At 34.8% G+C, this 24,167-nt stretch overlaps 1 protein-coding gene across 1 annotated transcript in view; it reads left to right on the forward strand.

The window, feature by feature from the left end:
• The window catches only part of GPM6A (glycoprotein M6A), a 584,947-nt gene extending 569,433 nt beyond the window's left edge, over positions 1-15,514 (forward strand). The window contains exons 5-7 of the mRNA XM_074228941.1: positions 4,326-4,402; positions 5,204-5,269; positions 13,409-15,514. Of these exons, the coding sequence (XP_074085042.1) occupies positions 4,326-4,402; positions 5,204-5,269; positions 13,409-13,561 (296 nt within the window). The 3' untranslated portion in view covers positions 13,562-15,514. The remainder of the gene's footprint in view (positions 1-4,325; positions 4,403-5,203; positions 5,270-13,408) is intronic.
• The last annotated feature ends 8,653 nt before the right edge of the window (positions 15,515-24,167 follow it).

Here is a 24,167-nt window from a genome sequence, read left to right on the forward strand (position 1 = left end):
CTTGGTTTTCTGTATATGAATTCTAAAAAATAATTTCTCTCAATTAATCATGGCTCTCATGTAATGGTCCCTGTGATGTTCTGGGGTTTTTATGAAAAGAATATCATTCACAAACTAGAACAATCTGGATCATCTATTCTATCTGACTCTTATATAAGATTACCTCCATAATAGTAGTGAATACATTTTTGTAAACAGACAACTCTGTTTTATGTCCCATTTAATATTTAATAGTTATTGGTTCAATGAATAGTTATCTTTGTGGTTTTATTTATAAAGAAATACTTTAAATCTTAATATAGGAGATCTCTTATTAGTAGAGAGCTGTGTTTTGTTTGAGTCAAAAGTCAGTTGATCATTATTTTATTAAGCCAAGTCAAACACTGTGCTCATCATTGACATTCTAATAGGGGAAACACTCCATAAAGGAAGATATTGGGGGTGGGGGTGGGGGGTGATTCAGTAGGGGAAAGGACTGCATAAAAGGCCAGTGATCAGTAGAAGTAGAAGGCCAGAGTTTAATCTTCAGAGAAATGAAAAGTGGCCCAAGTACCATACCTAGAGAAAAGGTTGTGGAAGGAACCAGTCAGTGAGGGAAGAAGAAGATGGAAAGAGAAGGAGGAAGAGGGAGGAAAAGAGAGCTTTTCTAGTATCACAGCACAATTTTGTTTGCTTTCTACATTTTAATCCCTAAATTATATTCTATAATAATATTTTTTTAATTTTTAAAGATTTCATTTGAGTTTTGAGTTTTACAATTTTTTTTTACAATTTTACAATTTTTCCAATCTCCTTTACTTTTGGAAGCAATATAGAAATATACAGAGAGAAGCGCAGGGAGTTTGTGTACTTTGAGTATCATCTCATTGGATTTTGTGATGAAAATCCAATGAGATAATACTTAAAGTACAGTAGGAAGTGAAGTAGGAAACTGAGGCAGGCAAAGGTTCAATGGCTTACCCATAGTCTGTCACACAACTAGGGAATGTGAGGATGAATTTGAATTCTGGTCTTCCTGTCTCCACAGTTAGTGCTCTATCATTATTCTATTTTCACTGCCTTAAAAATACTGATATTGGGGGTGGCTAGGTGGCACAGTAGATAGAGCACCGGCCCTGGAGTCAGGAGTACCTGAGTTCAAATCTGGACTCAGACACTTAATAATTACTGAGCTGTGTGGCCTTGGGCAAGTCACTTAACCCCATTGCTTAGAAAAAACCTAAAAAAAATATTGATATTAACAAGTTGGGTCTTTTCAGTGAAAAGATTGGGCTCAAACATAACAATATGAAGTTATACAACATTATCAATTTTACTTAACAGACTTATGGTGAGGAAAGAACTTCTAAACTTTAAAACCTTTTATGAACACTTACTGTTTTTCCATACACATCCATTTTAATTGTTTGCTATTTTACACAAAGCCCATACCTTTGGGGATAATTTGTAAGGAAGTGTTAATTCCAGCTGTAATTCCCTCTATTACTTAGCACATCTTTAAAAATGTCTCCCACTCCGTGCCCTTTTCCACTTCACTGTCCAGTTGATATGTGCTGAAGAAATATAAATTTACTTTAATACAACATAATATTAACATAAATATGAAGGCAAGTCTGCTGTTAAAAAATAAATTATTCATTTCAAACCCAAAGATGAGTTGGATTTCCATTAATACTGTTTTAGATTATTTGTACCGATGTTTTTGTTGTTGTTTTCCCATCCAGTATGGAAATTGAGACTTAATTCTGGTAGTTATATATGAGTCTCTATTATATGATATGATAAAGATACTTATCTCTCTATATATTGTAGAGATGCATTGTCAACTTTAAATATTAAGAGATTCCCTGATGGCTACATACTAATTTAGAAAATCTCAAATTAACATTATCTATGTTGTATTATATTTTTATTTTTTGTTAAACATTTCCTTATTACATTTTAATCTAGTCCTCTCAATTTGATCTTCCTTGGAGAAATAATAAGTCTTATCAGCAAGTATTTTTAGAATTAGTGTTGACCTGAAGATCAAAAGATCATAGAGTTTAGAGCAAAGAACATATAAAAATATTACCTAATTCATTCTACTTATTTTACAAATGAGGAAACTGAGCCTTAGAGAGGTTAAATGACTTGCTAAAAGCTATCCGAAAGTAAATTGGAACCTAGAATGGAGATCTAGAGTATGTACATGAAAATGTTAATGATAAAGAGTTACTAGCTATGTGACCCTCGACAACTTAGTTCACTTCTTTCAGCCTTAGTTTCCTCATCTGTAAATAATAGGGCTTACTTCAAAGGATTATTTTGAAGTTCAAATGATCCAACATGTAAAATGCCTTATTACTTTAAAAGCAATACATAAATACATATTGGAAGTGGTAGTGGTGGTAGTAGGAGTAGTTCTAGCAGCAGCAGTAGTAGTTGTAGTGGTAGTAGTAGTAGTAGTAGTAGTAGTAGTAGTAGTTAAGTAGTAGTAGTAGTAAGTTGTTGTTGTAGTAGTAGTAGTAGTAGTAGTAGTAGTAGTAGTAGTAGTAGTAGTAAATTCTGTGACCAAGGTCACGTCATGTCATCTATTTGGAGCCTCATTTTCTTCATCTATATAAAACAGATACAAGTTGTGTTACATATAGCATTTTGAGGAGGAAAGGCCTTAGTAACCTATATATATATATATATATATCACTCTTCAGATGTGAGGTAAACTGCTACACACCAGTCTGACAGGGCTATTCAATAAAGGGAAGACAATAGGGTAATTCTTCAAGTCAGATTTGCAACAACTTGCCCTTAGGTGACAGAGACTATGCTTAAACACTAGGAGTACAAAGAAAAACCAAAACCAGTGCCTTTCCTCAAGAAGGTCATATTCTATTTGGGGAGACACCATGGAAATAGTAGTATACAACCAAAATATCCAGAATAGAGATCATCTCCAGGAAGAGACATGAAAAGAAGGATTAGGAGGGCTTCTTGCAAAGGTAGGACTCAGACTGGAGCCAGGAGGAAAGTGATTCCAGTTATTGGTGAGGAATAGCTGCTGGAACATTCTGAAAAGAATCCAGATATGTACAGAGTTAAATAGTGACTATTAAAAGAATGGACATCCCTAGCTCTTGTGCCTTGTTTGCACACAGTAGGAGACTTATGAAGACTGGTGAGTTGAATTGAGTATCTAATAACACTAGTATTGTGACCAGAGGGTAGCTAGATGAAGTAGTGGTTAGAGCACTGGCCTTTGAGTCAGGAAGACAGGAGTTCTAACCTAGCCTCAGACGCTTGATTCTTACTAGCTCTATGACCTTGGGCAAGTCACTTAACTCTGATTGCCTCGCATCCAGGGCCATCTGTAGTCATCCTGATTCATACCTGGCCACTGGACCCAGATGTCTCTGGAGGAGAAAGTAAGAAGACTGGTGACTTGGCACAGCACCCCCTCATTCCAATCCAATTCATGTGCTTGTCATGGTATTACCTCCTTGATATTGTGGTCTTCTTTGAAAATGAATAGTAGGGGTGGCTAGGTGGCGTAATGGATAAAGCACCAGCCCTGGAGTCAGGAGTACCTGGGTTCAAATCCAGGCTCAGACACTTAATAATTACCTAGCTGTGTGGCCTTGGGCAAGCCACATAACCACATTTGCCTTGTAAAAACCTAAAAAAATGAATAGCAAAACATTATTATTGTCAACAGAAGTTAAGGTTCTCTATTGTTACTTCTATGAGGATTTTTAGAGCTATTTCAGCCTTTATTAGAAGTCACTGCTACTTTTGTTTATTAGTAATGCTTTTTACATCAGGTTTCTGATATGTTTTAAAGCGGAGCCACAAGCTTGACTGAATGATGTAGAAGCTTCTCGTTGCCCTTCCTAGCAGCTGCTTTCCTTATCAACATGCTGGCCAAATGCTCCTTGGGCAATAGAATATCTACATCTTATAACAGAAACTTTGTACCAGATAAGCATATCTGAAACCTGACCTCTGCAGCACAGGGAAAGAAACCTGTTTTGATAAATGTGTCATTGTGTTAATAAACCAAGTGCTTGCGTTGACTGTAAGTTATTTTTTAATATATGAATACCCTCATGGCTAGATTTAATCAATTCCAAGGTCAATTTTTGAAAACATTGCCTGAGGGCCCAATGATCCTGAATCTTCTATTCAAAACTATAATCCATTATGATGAAAACTTGTAATAAATAAGATACTGGGGAAAAGTACCAATTAAATTAGGGTCACTGGTTAGGCTATTTTCTTAATGCTATCTTTTGCCCTTTGGTTTCTACTGCATTTTCATACTTTATTACATTTTTCATGTTTTGTAGGCATTGTGACAGTTGGGGAGGAGAAGAAGATCTGCACTATGTCTGAAAATTTCCTGAGGATGTGTGAATCTACTGAGGTGAGTGTGTGAAGAGATTTAAAGGTAAAAAAAGATAGACTTTATGCTGAAGGCTTTGTCAGGTTTTTAACATTCATTGTATTAGTTGCTTTAAAAAAAAGACCTTCGTATTCATTATCCTTGGCCAAAAAAACAAAAAATTCCCACATTAGTCAGAGTCAAAAATGTATATCCCTTCCTGCATTTTAAGTGCATTGACTTTTTAGCAGGAGGTGAGTTGGGTGATTCATCCTCATTCTTTTGAACTTCTATTACTATGTTACTCAAAAGTCTTTCAAACTTAGATATGTAGGTATTTTGTTTGATTTTTTATTCAATGTAGCCTGAATCACACGAAAAAGAGTTTTGTAAAAGTTTACCAATAAAAGTTTATAGCTAAGATTAATTTTTTTGGAGGAAAGAAATGAAAAAAAAATATCCCCCCCCCCCAATTTATTTTGGAATTTGAAAACCCCATGGTTAGAGAAGAGTAAGAAAGAAGCCTATAAAATCACCATCAAAAGACATTGTGGTCATTAAGTTATTATGATGATAATGATAGTTATCATTAGTTCCCTTATCTTAATCTTTATGATGCTATTAGGCTAATGTTAAACAATTAGAGGGATTTAAAGCATCCAGAATTGATAGTAGCCTCTTCAGAGTAGAATAAATGATATAGATGGCTATATTCTTAGATCAGTTATTCAGTCAGAGAAGCACTAAGTGAAATTCTTGCTGAGTAAAGTTATCAACTATGTTGAACTGTCCTAATTTTGTTTTTACTACTGTTTGTTTCATGTTTCCTCAAACTTTTTGCAGCTGAACATGACATTCCACTTGTTCATTGTGGCCCTTGCTGGAGCAGGAGCAGCCGTCATTGCCATGGTATGTTCTTCTACCTCTTGATTGAGTATTCATGGTTTGAACTCTATTTCAGTTCCTGAGGCACTTTATTCAGCACTGAACTTGAAGTCAGGAGGAGAGGAGATCAAATCCAGCCTCAGACTCTTGATTCTTACTAGCTGTGTGACCTTGGGCAAGGCACTTAACACTGATTGCCTTGCATACAGTTATCCTTATTTCTATCTGGCCACTGGACCCAGATGACTTTGGAAGAGAAAATGAGGCCAGTGACTTAGCACAGCAGTCCCTCACTCAAATCTAGTTCATGAAACTTGTCATGACATCACCTCCCTGATGTTGTGGTCTTCTTCAAAAATGAAGGACAAACATTATCACTTTATTCATAAATGTGACCATTCTTCTGTGGTGAATGAAGGCCAGAGGAATCCTTTTTTTGTTGGCAGCTCTCAAAATTTTCAATTTTTAGACTATAATCAAAGTATATTTAATTACTAACTGAAATATGATTCTTTATGATAACTAAAGCAATAAAGTATATGCTTTTTAAGTTATCAGGTATTCACCCTTTTCCCCTTCTATCTCCTTCCTACCCAAATGAAAAAAAAAGTTGCAATAAATAATCAAGCAAAACAAGTTTATCACATTGACTTTGTTATATATATATATATATATATATATATATATATATATATATATATATATACATATATACATGTCCCAATCTGTTATGTATATATATCCCAATCTGTATTGAGTCCATTTCCACTCTGTCATGAAGTGGGTATTATGTTGCTTGTTTCACTGCTTTGTTGTAGTTTAAATTGTTTCATGTTACTTTGCATCAGTTAAATCAAATCTTTGCAGGTTTCTATGAAGCCATCCTTTGTAAGTTTTTTTTTAATTAAAATTTTAAATAAAACGACTTACAAAGTCTGCAAGTAGTTACAATATGCAGTGACTTCTAGTAGACCTAATTCATTTCTGCAAAGCCATGCCACTGCAAAACGTGGTTCTGGGCATTGGGACAAAGGCAAGAATGACATAATAGTTATTCTTGGTTCTATTTGTAAACTACAGTACAGAGAAATGCAGGATGATTTTTGAAGAATGAGAGTATTAACAAATTGGGAGGATTCTTGAAGGTTTTGTAGAGGAAATTACCTCTAAAGTTAAAAGAAGATAAAGCTTGAAGCTAGATTATGAAACACCTTAACTGCCAAGATTAAGTCTTTGTATGTTATCCTATTAATAATTAGGAGTCACTGATGTTTTTTAAGTGCGAGTGACATAGTCAGCTCTTTCTTACTTGGTTAGCTATGTAAAAGATGAAATGGGGTAAGGGAAAAAATGAAAGCAGGGAAATCAATTAGAAGACTATTACAAGAATCCAGATAAGGAAAGATGAGTACCTGAACTGAGGTGATGACTATATGGTGGTACCCTCAAAGGAAACATTGGGCCAGAGGAGTCATGTGTTTTTGTGAACATGGGATCTGGGGAGAGGATGGATGAGTTCATGTTTTCAAAATGTAGCATTTGTGATATGCCTGGGACATTCAAGTACAGGACTAAAAGTTGGAACTGAGTTTTAGAGTTAAGTATATAAATTGAGAAATTATTGCCATAAAGATGACAATGTCAATTATTTTTATAACTGAATGATGAGTTATTCTTTTATAACTCCATGACAGTAGTGGAGGAGAAAAAGTGGGCCATAAGAAAGCCACACTTAGAGACTAGGAGATGAATGAGAAGCCAGCAGATTGACTACAATTGAGAGTTCAAATAGATAGTAGGAGAGTCATGAAAGAACATGGAAGCCATTGGAGAAGGAAGTATGTAGAAGTAGTGAGTGGGTGGACAAATGTCTCAAAGTTGTGAGGTCAGGATCAAAGTTGAGAAAAAGACATTTGGTTAATAGGCATCAATATCTTTGAGAGAACAGTTGTATTAGATTGAAAGGAGTTGAGAAATGTGGGTCCAAGATGGCCACAGGAGAAGAGCCTCTCTTAGGTGCTCTCTCTCTCTCTCTCTCTCTCTCTAATATTTCAAAAATTCATAAAATAATGACACTAAATTTTCAAGAGACAGAACCCACAGAGGTATCCAGTGAGGCAGTTCTCCAGCCCAAGGTAACCTGGAAAATAGTGGAAAGGCTCCGCTCCAAGGGGTTAGAGGGGCAGCCCACCAGAGTGAAGGAACTTCAGCCTCCTGGAGGCAGCCCCAGGGCTCCTGGGAGCCACGACTCAAGGCAGCAGGGACAGTTTTCTGATCTACACCCCAGGTAGCACCGGGCACAACTTGGAAGATCAGCGGGGGACCTCTGTCAGAGCGAGCTAGTGAAGCTTAGCCCTCAGGGCACTCAATGAGCAGCATGGCCACTGCAGCGCAGATCCAGGAAATGGAAGCAGGCAGAGCCAGTAAGCAGGAGTCCCCAGGCAACTGAGCCTTGAGTCCCAGCATACCCAAGGTAGGGGAGTGGAGAGAGACTTCTGAGGTCTGTCCTCTGTACCTGGAACAGGACTCTCGGGCTCTGATCACATTCAGATCCTGATCACACTCTAGGCCCTCCATAGAACAGCAGCCCCCCCCCCCCTCAGCCCTGTGACAGAGGGGTGTGCGTGTGGTGATTCATAGACCAGGAGGGAAAACAGTTTCACACACTGAGATCCTTGTGGGGGGGGGTGTCCCAATAATATTCAAAAGCTCAGGAAGCACCCCAAAACCAGGCACAAGCTGGGGAAATGAGTAAACAGAAAAAAGAGGAATACCATTAAGAAGTACATTGTCTATGATCCCAAGAAAGATAAAAATACTCAATCTGAAGATGAGGAAGTACAAGCTCCTGCATCTAAAGACTGCAAGAAAAACCAAAATTGGGATAAGGCTATGACAGAGCTAAAAAAAGATTTTGAAAATCAAGTGAGGGAGATAGAAGAAAAATTGGGAAAAGAAATGAGAGAGGTGCAGAAAAACATGAAAAAGAAGTAAGCAGCTTAGTCAAGAAGATCCAAAAAAATGCTGAAGAAAATAACATGTTAAAGACCAACATAGGTCAAATGGATAAAACAGTTCAAAAAGTTATTGAGGAGAAAAATGCTTTAAAAAGTAGAATTGGCCAGATGGAAAAAGAGATAAGAAAGTTCTCTGAAGAAAACAAATCTTTCAGATCTAGAATGGAGCTGAAGGAAGCTGCTGACTTTATGAGAAGTCAAGACACAATACTTCAAAACCAAAAGAATGAAAAATTAGAAGAAAATGTGAAACATCTCATTGAAAAAACAACTGATCTGGAAAACAGCTTCAGAAAAGATAATATAAAAATTATTAGGATACCTGAAAGTCATGATCAGGAAAATAGCCTTGATATCATTTTTAAAGAATTCCTACAGGAAAATTGCCCAGATACCCTAGAAGCAGAGGGCAAGATAGAAATTAAGAGAATCTACCATCTCCCCTGGAAAGAGATAAAAAAAAAACCCAACCCCCAATGAATATTATAGCCAAGTTCCAGAACTCCCAAGGCAAAGATAAAATATTACAAGCAGCCGGAAGGACACAATTCAATTATCGTGGGGCTGCAGTCAGGATCACACAGGACTTAGCAGAAACTACATTAAAGGCTCGTAGGGCTTGGAATATAATATTCCTGATGGCAAAAGAGCTTGGAATGCAACCAAGAATTAACTACCCAGAAAAACTGAATGTCATCTTCCAGGGAAAAAGATGGACTTTCAATGAACCAGGGGAATTTTAAATGTTCCTGTTTAAATGGCCAGAGCTGAACAGAAAGTTTGATCTTCAAATACAGAACTCAGGTGAAACATAGAGAGAGAAGGAGAAGGCGAAAATATGAGGGACTTAATGGTGATGAACTACATGTATTCCTTCATAGAAAAGTGATACTGTTAATAGTCATAAGAAACTTCTCATTTAATAGAGCAAGTAGAAGGAGCTTTTATAGATGAAGCACAGGAGAGAGCTGAATTTGAAGATATAATATATTGTTAAAATGGAGTCAATGACTAAAAGGGAAATGTAATGGGAGTAAGAGAAAGGAGAGGTGGAATAGGCTAAGATATTTCATATAATAAGATTTTTTAAATTACAATGAGCTATTGCAATGATATAAAAAGGGGGAAGGTGAGAAAACCTTCACTCTCATCAGAGGTGACTCAGACAGGAAGCAGCATATATACTCAATGGGGTATAGACATCTAGAGTAAGAAGGAGAGAAGGGGGACAGGGGGAAGGAGAAATGTGAGTGGAGGAGAGGGTGGACTGTGGGGGAGAGTGGTCAGATACAACACATATTCTTTTTTTACTCCTTGCAAGGGGCTGGGATTGGATGGCCTTTCCCGGACCACAGGCTCCGGTGGTTGCTGGGTCTTAGGGTTGGTATGTAGACTCGGGACCTCTTGGCCCCAGGGCTGGTGATCAGTCTGCTGCGCCACTCAGCTACTCTACAGCACATTTAAGAAGAGGGACAGGGTGAAAGGAGAGAGAAAATATAGCATATGGTAGTGGGGAAGTATGAATGGAGGGAGTTGTGATCAGCAATGGCAACAGTAGAAAAATATGGAAGTAGCTTTTGTGATGGACTTATCATAAAGAATGTGCTCCACCCACAACAGAGCTGGTGGTGTTGGAACACAGACTGAAGCACATTTTATCATTATCTTTATTATTATTATTATTATTATTATTATTAGTAGTAGTAGTAGTAGTAGTAGTAGTAGTAGTAGTACTATTATTATTTGGAGGGGGGGGGGGCTGCAGGGCAAATGGGATTGAGTGGCTTGCCCAGGGCTGCACAGCTGGGTGATTGTTGGGTGTCTGAGGCTGGATTTAAACCCGGGTGTTCCTGACTCCAGGGTCGTGCTCTGTCCACTGTGCCACCTAGCTACCTGTGTTGTTGTTGTTGTTGTTGTTGTTGTTTGCAGGGAAGTGGGATTGGGTGGTTTGCCCAAAGCTCCGGTGCTCCTGACTCTAGGGCTGGTGCTCTGTCCATTGTGTCACCTAGCTGCCCCTATTGTCATTATGTTTTTAATTTTAATTTTAATTTTTTTCTCTTTACTTTATTACTCATGAGGTTCTATATTTTGGGGAGAGGGGTATTATGTTTACTCTTACACAAAAATATTTTTGTAATGCATAAAAAACATCATTTGTAAAAAAAATAAAAAGAAATATTTAAGAAAAAAAAGAAATGTGTGGGTGTGGAGGTTAAAGTGACTAATTTCAGCACTTCATAAGAGGTTGGTGGTGAAAGGGAGGTGATGGAAGATTAGAGTTTTAAAGGATTTGTAAGAATGGGAGAGAGGAAAGAAAGATTCTCATTCAGTACTGATTCTCTTTTAACTGCAGAATCAAGATATAAAATCTAGACATTTTGAGTTTCCAGGTCTGTTTCTCCCCAGATGGTTTGCGATCTTAGTTCCTGCTTTCCAATTCAATCTAATCCAATAAACATTTGTAAAATGTATACTATGAATCAGGTACTATGCTAAGGAATGGAGATATAATTCATTAAAAAAAAAGACAGTTCTTACCCTCAAGAAGTTTATAATCTTAGGAAAGGAAACTGTATACCCAGAATCGGGGGAAACCTGGGGTGGGCAAAGCAGCAACTGCTAGGTGAGCCAAGAGTCCAGCTTCTATTCTTTATGAAGGAAGGTAGTGGGAGGAGTTTTGTACTTCATCTTCCAGCTTTCCATTCAAAAGATTAAGGAGGTTCAAGGTGGTATTTTCAATCTGGACTTGAGTTAGCAGCCTGGTGGTGAAATAAGAAGTGAGGAGTTTATCTTGAGAGGGACACTTTGTTCCTAGAGTTGGAACCAGCCAGAGGAGCAGATGCAAAGTAGAAACGTTTATTCTGTATCAAAAGTACATCATTCTACTCAGACCAAGATTTTCTTTTTCTACTTCATCTATTGGAAAGAAAATGAATTTATAGTAACACAGCAGCTTCCTGCTACTCTAAAATATATGAGTTAACAGCAATTGCACATCACTCAGTGTCATAGACATGCACATGTTCTTCCATTCAATATTCTGTGTAGTGGGGGTATGCACATAGATTGGAAAGAGAAAGCCTTTTTAAAAAAGTGGTTCAAGTAGAAAGAGAAGGCACAGCATAAAAAATGCTAATGAGAAATAGGGTGAATACTTTAAAATAATTTAAGATTCTTAAAAATAGCATCCTAAAAAAAATTGCATCCTAAATAAGTTGGGAAAGAAGAGAATGAAAAGCAGAAGGAAGGGGAAAACCCTAGTAGTACTTGAGAATTTGCATTGCATCTGCACCACTGCAATAAGCACATATTCCACAATGAAGACTATACAAATTCACACAAGTTTTATAACCCACTTTTAATAACTGCTAAACCTAGAAAATTCTAATACTGTCACTTTTTAGGCTTGTTTTTTTTTTTTTTTGCAAGGCAATGGGTTAAGTGGCTTGCCCAAGGCCACACAGCTAGGTAATTTTAAGTGTCTGAGGCCAGATTTGAACTCAGGTACTCCTGACTCCAGGGCCAGTGCTCCATCCACTGCACCACCTAACTGCCCCTGTACTGTCACTTTTTAAAAAAATCTTATGATGTCGTTCAGTAGTTTCATGACTCTTTTTTGGGGGATTTTCTTGGGAATGATAATGGAGTGATTTGCCAGTTCTTTCTTCAGTTTATTTAACAGTTGAGGAAACTGAAGCAAATGGGTCTAAGTGACTTTCCCAGAGTGACACAGCTAGTAAATGTCTGAACCTAGATTTGAATTCAGGTCTTCCTGACTCTAGGTCCAGCACTGTATCTACTTTGTCACTTGTCACTTGTCACTAAATCATATGTAATTTTCATTTTAATATATTTTGCCTTATCAGTTTATACTTTTTTCTTTACATTTTATGCAATAGTTATCACTTCCATTTCAAAACATTTAAGATGATAATAGATAAAAATCCTTTAAAAACACTGTAAAAGGGAAAACCAACAAAAAACTCTTGAGTTATAAACAATATGAAATGACAGATAGCATCAGGATTTCCTATGATAACCATTTCAGTAGGAAGCAGACTTTATTAATAACATGCACTAACCTGTAAGAACCTAAGAGATAACTTTTCATTAGATCATTGTCATTGAAAGTCTATAAGTTTCTAAAATAATTTCAATATCACAAGTGTGAATATGAAAATCAATTAACAAAAAATGAAATTAATGGTTTTCATCTTTTTTCCTTAGTTTGGTATCCTGACCTATAAATCAGTTGTATCATTTAAGTTTTAATTAGCTTATGTATTCAATACCATAAGGTAATTTTTACTTTCTCTTTTCCTTATTATGAAATAAAAATTATGATCTCTAATTTATGAAAAGTAGTATAGAAAATTTTATTTAAAATAATTTTTCTCTTTCTGTTAGTCCTTCAAAATGATTAAAAACCAACAAGCAAACATCAAATTCTCTGTTCAAAAAATTATTTGTTTTTTTTTTTTTTAGATTTTCTAAAGTAATGGGGTTAAGTGGCTTGCCCAAGGCCACACAGCTAAGCGCCATCTAGCTGCCCCTATTTGTTATTTCTCAGTGTCAGTATATCTGGTAGCAATGAGCATCCTTATGTGTTCTGGTGTAGAACAGTATTGGTTTTCGGATCATATTTTCCATTTCAGAGTTGTCAGTGCCTTTCAGACTCTATATCTTTGTAGCTATACTAATTTACATATTAACTAGTGGGACCTAGAGTGATAACAAATAAACATCAATTGTATTACTCATACTGGAAATTTGGATTGTTTTCATCTCTAAATGATATCCCTACAGAAATCAGTTTTATTTTGTTTTTATTCTTAGTAGCCATATCTGAAAATCAAATGATGGATTCCTCAGAGGCTACGTGATGGGGAACGGACTGGGAAACTGAGATAAAATAATGACTTACAAGATACAAATCATGAAAAACAAAAGGCTTTCATCATTAGATCATAGAATAAACCCTTCTTTATATGTCTCACACAATGCTAGATTCTATACCCTTCAGAAGAAATCTAAATCATGTGCTCTTCACTCCATGTCATGATGATTACTGTCTTTATTGTCTTTTATCCAATATCTTATACATATAATATGTATTTTGCTAACACACCACTTTTGTCTTTGATAGGTTCATTACCTTATGGTTCTGTCTGCCAATTGGGCCTATGTGAAAGATGCCTGCCGAATGCAAAAGTATGAGGACATCAAATCAAAGGAGGAACAAGAGCTTCATGATATTCACTCTACCCGCTCTAAAGAACGACTCAATGCCTACACATAAGAAAACCACCATCTCCCTCCTTTCTAACATTTGAATGCTTTTTTGTTTAACTAAAGGCCATCCAAATCATTTCTAAGCAAAACAAAAAGTGCTTCTCAAAAATAAGATTGGTGGGGTGACTAGTGAATCATCCAAGTCTTTCTTGTTAAGCACTTCTTTTCCTAATTAGTTAATTTTGTGTGATTGTATTCTCTCCTACAAAGCTCCTATCCAGCCTTTCCTGAATCCTCTCCAACTAATTAGTTCTGTCAGATCAAATATACTAATATTGTCAAATACAAAATTGTTTGATTTTTTTAATCATTTTGTATGTGTTATGCATAACACCTTTTGCATTGTTTCCTATGTTTTTGAAAAGAAAAAAATAGCTTTTTTATATACTTTTTAGTTTTGATTTCAGTAACTACAGGTATTCTTCAAAGGGACCATTGTTGTACAATACGTACATAATGATGACTTTCCTTGAAATTTGAAGCTCTGACAGATGGATCAATCACCATCTTGACTGCAGGCCCTTGGTAATGTTTTCAACAACTAAAGGTGCAATTTCTAAATTTATAAGAGTAGGTAAAAAAAGTGCTACTTATCTTTGTTAACATTGTATTATTCTTGATGTATTTAAAAGGGTATCTCTCAAAGTCTTATTGGTGATTTTTCTTGTTTCTGTTGTGAGCATGTAGACAGTGATGCTAATGCATGGCCACTTGCCTTTTCAAGGATGTGACACCATGATTACCTTCTAAAGACAAAGTGTATAGACAATTGTTAATGGAAATAGCTTGCTACCAAATTAAATAATTTTTGTGATCTGACCAATGGCTAGGCTGTTAAAGGTGATTAATGTGTTAATCTTAGAATTTAACTACAATTATGAAAGTAATATATCAAAAATATACAGCACTTTTACCCCCTCAGAAGTCTTTTTACCTGCTTTAAAAATTTTAATGGATTGCACCTATATGAACGTAACTTAAAACTGTCTATGAAATATTGTAAAGATTTCCATAAATGTAATTTCCATAAATGTAATTTGCTTGCAGTTTTCTGACATCTATCAATTTACCTGTAGTATATTTAAAGTGAAGTCAGAAACCAGTATGGACCTTATTGTTTGGAAACATAACAGATTTGGAATTTTATTTTAAGTATGTCAATTTCATCTGAAAGGTCAGTCATATTCATTTCAAAGAAATACCTGTAATCAATATTGGAAAAAAAGAAAAAAAAAGCATTCAGTATTACTTGGACCAAATTTGGTGTTCATTTTCACTTTTATTTTGCCTATTTCTAATGCTACAAGAATGCTGTAAAGTGTCTTTTAAATTGATGTAGCCTGACAAGACATTTTTGTCAGTGTCAAAAATCCTAGATAGTTTTGTGCACTTCTTGAACCATTGTGAAATTCTCTCTCAGTATAAGTGCATTTCTAATAAAGGTTCATGACTAAACATCTTTGTACAATAACTAATCATGCATCACCAGTGAATTTTAAAATCTCGTAGTAGGTGGGGGTGGGGGTATTACTCTAGTTATTTGTGGCATGGTCCTGCATTTTGTAGTATTAGTTGATCGATTTGGGGTTGGTTTTGGATTTGGGTTTGGGGTATTTTTTTTTTTTTTACACTTAGGCTGTCTTACCAGATCAACAATTTTCTGATATGTGCAGTATTACAGTTCTTCAACAACAACAAAAAAGTATTATGAACCTCCTTCTGATTATCTGTTGTAGTGTTTCAGTTCTGTGTCTTAAACAGTTTGTGATAATTTTTAAAACTGTCTTTTAAACTCATGTAATGATGTTGATGCTTTTGGCTTTTCTCTGGTATTAGTTTGTATTTTCACAAAGAATGCTTTGTAGCAGGCATTACAATTAATCTGTTTTGTACATAAATGTGCCAACAGCTTGATGGTGGCGTTTTTGAAATGTAGAACAAAGTGCTTGCAAAATGTAATAAACACACTTGTGTACTTTGTGTATTTATTTGTTAGTCCTTGCTGGGTTTTTTTTTTTTTGCTCTTTTCCAAGTGTGTGATTTTTTTTAAATAAAAGAAATGAGCCCATTATCCACCTGACCCTCACCCCTGCAGAGCTGACCAAATACTCTGCAAATCACTAATAAGTCTGTGAATGGATCTATAGCACAAAAACAAGTATTAAAAAAAACCCAAAACAATAGGGATCACATGATATGCTAGGTCTTTTAGACCAGAAAAGAAGTATTCTATTTTCTACCTTTTTCTTCTGTCCAATTTTTTGTTTACTTTCTCTTGCTTTTTTTTTTTAGCACCCTACAATTTTTCAGAAGGAAGAAACTATTCTCTCCTTTCTTCTCAAATATTCTTGGGAAGGTATAATAAATTTCTAAAACTTTCAAAATAATTAACCATGAATAAGGATTCAGATTGCTCCTCAGTAATGAACTGAGAGTTTCACATGACTGAAAGAAATTCATACAATGTATTGTCATAAACAACCTTGGAACTTTTAGTTCAATTCATTCCTTTCATAGATGAAGAAAATACATGCAGGTAAAGTGGTTGCTAAATAGCCAAAATGAACTCAGAACCCATGGCTTCCAACACCATTTCCAACACTCCATCCCCGTTGTCTCCCTATGCCAAGAAGAGATATGTGGAAGAGAAATACAGCTATGAGTATGCATCTCTATACACAGATATACTTTCTCAATTGATGTATCTTAACTATGGGGGTGGGAATTAGCAATATTTAACAACTTGAAAACAAAATTGAATGTTTGTTTTTTGGTGGGACAAATGAGGGTGTGACTTGCCCAAGGTCACATAAGTTAATAAGTATCAAATATCTGAGACTGGATCTGAACTCAGGTCCTCCTGATTTCAGGGTCAGTGCTTTATATACTGTGCCACCTAGTGCCCCTTTTTTACATTTCTTTCATTATTGAATTTTAATGTAATTCCTGTTTAGGACAAAGATTCCAAAAGAAACTGCTATAACAGGAAACACAAGAGCAAGTATTTTAAGCCCATTCTTTTAGAAGAGCCCAGTAACTACTGCATGAACTAGTAAGTTTGAAAGAAACAGTGGACAGCCAGCATGGTACATGGTACTTACCTAGTACATTTTAAGGATAAAAGGAAGTCTTCAAGCACAAGGGATATGTCTTCAAGGGAGGATTACTGGGAGGACCACATCTAAGAATCATATAGAATGAGCAGGCATGAAAAAATGGCCATCAGTTTTTAGGGGCACCCACACTCATATTGGATATGTTTATAAGTTTATACATATGTAAGTATGAAAATAGCTTTGATCACTGTAGAGGGTTTTATAAATTCCAAAGTTATAGCAATCAGCTTATCAAAACAAAATGTTTTCTCTAAATCATTCAAATACCTTTTGTAAGTTTAAGCATAAAGCTATAATTGATTCTATTGCTCCAATATTATATCCTCATGTTGATATGATGACATCTGATTCTTCGGACATCTATCCTCCACTATCTGGTTAAACAAAGAGTAGCTCCGTTGTTTCTTTAGCAGTAATCATAGGACATTTTATAGACAAATACTTGGGACAGAGCAAAAGGGAATGTGATTGTTAGCCAAGTGTATTGATTGAATTCCTTAACCCACCAGACATTTTTAAGATATAAATCTTGGTTAGTCCTCTTGTACAGTTAGAATATACATTCTTTTTCCCCCTAGATGTAATGTGAAAATGGAAAGATTTTTATCAGTACAAAAACCTATAAATCCCATAAACATATCTTTTTTAGACCAACATCAAGCCACATTTTACAACAAATTTGCTTATAGAACTATTTATGTGAAATCTAGTTAATAATTGAGCAATGTTTCTAGATAATTGTAAACTACATTAAAGAAATGAGTTATATTGACCCAGATGTACCAATGATTTTAGATAAGTTCCATGTATATTGTATTCTTTCTTTTTTTGCTAATGAAAGTTGCTTACTTTGCTTTTAAGGTCTGCCTTGTTTCTATTTTTAAAAAATACATCATGCTTACAAACTGAATTGAACAGATGCCGCCTATGAATAATAACTTATTTCTTCTGTTCCAAAGCCTAAATAGGAAGGAGCCAATGGGGGGGGGGAATAAAAAATATGGTTGATTAGAATAAAAATTAGAAATACAAGGAAGGAGTATGAATTAAATCAATTCTGGTATAAAGGTGAGTGAGAAAAGGAATGGTTTAAGGGGAAGTAATGTATTAAAAGTTATTTAATTGCTATAATTGGACATATTGAATATTATTGGAATGCTAGATTATTATTGAAAATAATATTTTTAACTATCAGTTCAAAATGTTCACTTGTTTCAACAATAACTAAAGCATAAATGACATGGTATGATGTATGCCATGGAAAAATACATGATACATACTCAAAGAAATATAAACCAAAGAAAACCTAATTTTTAAAGAGTATTTAATTATAAATATTTGATATTTCTTAATATTACTGAATTTCCAAGTAATTCCCTGAAACATTACCCCCCCACCATTGTGCCCTCCTTTGTAACAAGAAATACAGTGAAGCAAAAAAATAAATGCATTAGGCATGCTTTATTATGAATCCACAAACCACCATTCTATGGCAAGAGGTAGAAATCAAGCTGAATTAAACTATTACTAATAAGTTATAAGAAAATTAAAAAAGCTTAGAATGCTATTTTCCCAATATTATTATGTACTTTCAGTTATTACCTTTAGGTTTTCAGGTCATCATTGAAAATGGTGAAATTTTTAACTTTCTTCCAACTATTCAACAAGCATTGTTTTAAAATGCTTACACAAAGTGGGGTGGCTAAGTAGCACAGTGGATAAAGCACTGGCCTTGGAGTCAGGAGTACCTGGGTTCAAATCTGGTCTCAGACACTTAATAATTACCTGGCTGTGTGGCCTTGGGCAAGCCATTTAACCCTATTTGCCTTGCAAAAACCTAAAACAAACCAAAACAAAACAAAATGCTTGCACAAAGACAAAGCAAAACATTAACTGATATGAAAAATGTTATACAAAGGCAAATGGTATTCTGCATCAGGATCACACAACAGATTATTAATTTCATAAAATAAGATTTCTTTGGTGCTTGTTGCTTAACACCACCATTACCACCACACTCCTCTGCCTCAAACTAATATCCTGATCCACAGATCCTTTAGGAGAGAGGTTAGATATTTGTTGGTGCCCGTGGGCTTTTGTGTTTTTATAAGTAAGTTTCATAAGTAAGGTTCAGTTATATCTACTATTTTATTTCCATAAAGATTTGGGATGAAGAGACAAATAATACTGCATGGTTCTATTTCTCTTTATACATTATTATGAATAATCTCTTTATGACCCCAGGAAACCCTAGAAGAGGAAAAGAAATAAGGAAGAAAGGATTTGGTAAATACAAGGTATGTAAATACTAGGCAGCCCTGCTTGAAATTGATAATGGAGAAGTGAGGCATCTAACTGATTGGTTATTACATACTTAGAAGCACTGGTATTTTGTGCCCCCAAATTCTAGTACCCTCTTATTCCCTTTCCTGTAGCATCTGATGTCAATGGTAGATCAGGGGAAATTTCTCTAATATACTTTAAAGATGACTCTAATTTGCTATTTTTAAAATATGAATTTTGTGTGTAAATCCTTTCTCGTCCAATATTCACAAATATGAAAGGTTTAATTCTTCTAGAGCAAAAACAATTTCCTATTTTATATTCTTAATAAAGGATTCTAACATTAATAAGAATGCTATCATATGAAGCACTTATTTACAGTAATGATTTCCTTTTAAATAATCATTCAGGGGGTGACTGTGAAGCATTTATAAAGTGTTTCATAAATATTTCATTTGTTCTATACAATCAATCAAGTATTTGAGAATACAAAAAAATGAAACTATTCTCAAGAAGTTTATATTCTAATGGAAAGATAAGTATACATACATGCATAAATTAAATAACTAAAAGGATAAAAAGATACATAATAGGGAAAGAAGGGCACTGGTAATCTTTGGAATCAGGGAAGCCTTCATATTGAAGATGGTACTTGAATTACATATTAGAGGAGGAGAGGTGAAGAGGTGGGGCATTCCAGATGTGGGGGAAAGCTAATAAAAATGCAGAGAAAAGAGAAAGATGTAGTTTAATGGGTGATAAACAGAGAGAATACTCCTTTTGTTCACAATTTTGTATGAGTCCAGAAAGTTAAGTTGACAACTAGTGGTGAAAGATTGTAATAGCTAACAGAAAAGCTTATAGTGGATCCTCAAAGAAATAGAAAGTCATTCCTGTGACATTGTAAGACTTGCGCTTAAGGACAATCACTTTAACAATGGCTAGAGTCCTGAGGCATGGAGAACAATTAGAAGGCTATTGTAATAATCTTGGCCAGAGGTAGTTAAGCCTTGAATTATAGTGGTGGTTCTGTGAGAAGAGATTGGATGTGGTAGATGTCCAGGTAGAAAAAGCAAGAGCTGCCAACTTAAGTTGAGGGAGAATGAGTTGTCTAGGATGATGGTGTAGTTAAGAATCTAAGAGACTGGAAATATGGTGGGGTTAACAATAAAAAAAATTTAGAAGATAAGTAGGTTGGGGACCAAAATAAAAAATTCTCTTTTAGACAATTGTGAGTCTGAACTGTCTCCAGGTCATCACATTTGGAATATTTGAAAGAATTTGGTGATATGGAACCATACGTTATGAGAGAAGCTGGTTCTGGGTATATAAATGATGTCACAAAAGTTACAGAAGCTTAAAATTGCATGAAGACTTTAGGGATAAGCAATATAGATCAGTAAGTTATCTACACAGAAATGATTAAACCACAGGATATAATGAGAACCTCAAGGGAAACAGTGGAGAGTGAGAATAGAAGAGGGCACAGTCGTGAAGAATAGAGACAATTGAGTCAGAAAGTGAATAGGGAAAAATCAAGGGACTAAAAAAGCATGAAATTGCAAAAGATCCCAGGAAACAGAAAATGCAAAGGCCTTCAACATAGGTAGAGAAAATATTAACAACAGGAGATATGACCTTCAAAGCCAGTAAATGAATTGACATTCATGAATACTACAAAAAATGATTCAAAACTTGATGAAGTAGAGTATCTGATTGACTAGAACATAAAACTATGTAAACAGTTCCTGAATGATGTAAAATAGAAAATGTAACAATTCAATTTAAAAAAGCAAGTTTTTATAAGTGATTAAGAGAAAGATCTTCAAAGAAATTTAAATAATGCAAAACTATTTTGCACTGACCTGAAAACATATAAGGGAATGAAATAATGTGTTCAGGAGAGCACTGGAGTTTTGGATGTAGCCCCAGTAGACCCACCTACAAATCTGCACTTGACCATCTATAAAAAAAGACAGATATTTAATACTAATGAGGCACTTGTAACATCTTGATGCGAACTGATGAGAACATTTGCCTTTTCAAACATCCAAAATAAGAAAAGTGCAAGATAATGGATAAAAATAGCACGCAAGAGCAGCAATGGCAACAATGACAGTGACAGTTGAAAGAAACTTCTTTCTAATGTACACAAGGAAATGATTTAAGAAGTCTGGTGGAGGTAACAATCAAGAGGTGGGGAGGGGGTATACTTTATGTATAGAACAAGGAGACATCTATATAAAGAGAATCATTGTTTTTGGGGGGGGCTATATTGCATGTTAAAGGGGGAAGAGAGAAAGGAGAAAGAGAGGAATTGGTGATGTATGGAGGACAATCAATGAAATGATGATAAATCTTGTCCTCTCACAAAAAGAAGAGTCTATGGGGGAGTGGATAAGGACTGAAAGGCAGGTGGAGACAAAAAGAGGTCTCCTTTTGGTAATAGGATGGAATTCCACTGATGAATGCTTCAAGGGATAAAGAGAAATGGTTTTTAAGTCAGATGTGAACCTTGAATTGTTTTTGGTCTGGGGAATTTTGTTCTTCAAAAGTTTCAGTTCAATAGCAGGAGATAAGGAATTGGAACCTGACATCTTGGGAAGCAGAAGAGCATGGACCCAAGGAGAAAATTTTGAGGCAAATGGAGAAAGAATATAAGTAGAGGGCTCCGACGATGGAGCAGTGTTCTCTATGACCCATGCAAAAATTGACATCATCATAGAATTGAGACACAATGGAAAAGGGAAATAGCTAGTTCTATAAAGCAGTGACAAATAATACCTAGAAAAAGGGGATTAGTTCACTTGATAGGAAGGAGTAAAATGGGGAATGGAACCAAGAGGAGAAAATGAAGAGGGGGAAAGAATTATATCACTAGATGAAATCAAGAAAGAAAAAGGAAAAATAAACCATCTAAGGAAAAGGAGTTGACAAATAAAGAAATTAGGAATGAGGCTAAGAAAGCCAGTAGAAACAGAACCACCTTAAAAAAAAAAGATTAAAATAAAGCAAATGAGGAAAAACAGTACTGTGTTACATCAGAAAAATAAATCTTAACATAAAAAACTTTCCATTATTAGAAACAGAGGAAAATATGAATCTAATTCTCATAAATTTAAATGTGAATGAAAGGAATAATCCAATAAACAAAAAGAGTAACAAACTGAATAGGAAAACAAAACTCTACAATTTTTTTGCTTACAAAAGAACCATTAACAATAAATAAAGACTTGCACAGAATAAAATGGGGGGGGGGGGGTTGAAAACATTTCCCATGGCTGAAATGAATGCAAAAAAGCAGATTTTGCAAACATACCCTAAACCAGGGAAATACAAAACCGAGAAAACAAACTATACACCAATGTCATTAATAAACATTAACTCAATTTTTTTTAAAGTCCTGTTAACTAAATTACAATGATTTTTTCAAGAAATTATCCATTGGGATCAAGTGGTTTTTATACCATGGAAAAATGGATATTTCAGCATTAGGAAAACAATAAACATAATCTTATTAAAAATCAAACATTCAGAACCACATGATCATTTTAATTGTTGCAAAAAAGGTGCAATACACTTTTGCTAAAAAACCTTCCAAGTATATGCATAGAGAGATCTTTTTTTAAATAACATTAAAAATTTTATCTAAAAACCAAAGGCAAATATATTCAATGGAGGTAAACTATAAACTTTTACAATAAAAAGTGGGGTGAAACAAGGCCATTCTCACTATTATTTGTTACAATTCTAGGAATGCTAGCAATAGCAATAAAACAAGAGAGAAAGTATAAAGATTGGTAAAATGAAGATAAAACTATTCCTATTTACTGATAAAATGGTTTACTTGGATAATCCTAGTTAATTAGTAAACTTGTAGACTACAAATTCATTTGCCAAAATCAAGCCCATTTTTATTATAATGATAACAAATCATAAGAAGTAATTATAGGAAGGGAAATCCTTTTGAAAAAAACAAACTATCTGGGGTTTGATCTACCAAAGCACATAAAAGATTTTATAGACTCAGTTACAAGTGCACCTTAATGAAATAAAAAATAACTAACTGAAGGAATATCCAGTTCTCCTGGATAGACTGTGCCAATGTAATAAAAATTTCAATACTATCAAAACTAATGTTCACTTTTAATGCTATGTAAATCAAATTACCAAAGGGGTACTTCGTAAAATTGAGAAAATGAGAACAAAATTTGGAAAAACAAAAGGTCTAAATAAAAAGAGAAATGATATAATAAGTTGGGATGAAGGTAGAACAACACTTCCATACCACAAAGTATAATATAAGAATAACAATAATTAAAACTATGTGGTATTGATAAGAGAATAGATGGATCGATGAAATATACCAGACAAGAGAGATTCAGAAAAAGTAGAATTCAATAACTCAGTCAATGATAAAGTGGAAAAAATAAATTACTGAGGGGAAAAAAAAAACTCTTGATAAATACTACTATAAATCAATCTGGTAAAGAGTAGACTTAGTCCAACACTTTATAACATATTCCACATTACATTCCATTAAAAAAGTTTCTCTGGATTTTCTTATCTTAAAAGTATTTTATTTTTTCTCACTTGAATGTAGTTCAGTTTTCATCATTCATTTTTTTTTTTGCAAGGTGATGTGGTTAAGTGACTTGCCTAAGATCACACAACTAGGTAAGTATTATGTGTCTGAGACTCGATTTGAACTCAGGTCCTCCTGACTCCAGGGTCAGAGTTCTATCCACTACACCACCCAGCTTCCTCTCAACATTCATTTTTGCAAAATTTTCTCCATTCCCCTTCTCTCTCCTCAAATATATAGCAAACAATCTGATCTAGGCATACATGCATTGTTATATTAAACATATTTCCATGTTGGTCATACTATGAAAGAAAAATCAAAACAGAAGTGAAAAACCAGATGAAAGAAAAATAAAACAAGAAACAATGAAAAAAGTATACTTTGATCTGCATTCAGATCAAATTTTCATTGGATATGGATGGCATTTTCCATCATAAATCTTTTATAATTGTCTTTGATTATTATATTGTGGAAAATAACTAAATCTATCATAGTTGATTCTCACACACTGTGCTATTACTGTGTTCAATATTCTCTTGATTCTGCTCACTTTACTCAGTTCATGTAAGTTTTTCCAAGGTTTTCTGAAATCTGCTTGCTTGTTTCTTTTAGAACAATAATAATATTCC

The sequence above is a fragment of the Macrotis lagotis genome, chromosome 3 (genome assembly GCF_037893015.1).
Source record: "Macrotis lagotis isolate mMagLag1 chromosome 3, bilby.v1.9.chrom.fasta, whole genome shotgun sequence".
NCBI lineage: Eukaryota > Metazoa > Chordata > Mammalia > Peramelemorphia > Peramelidae > Macrotis > Macrotis lagotis.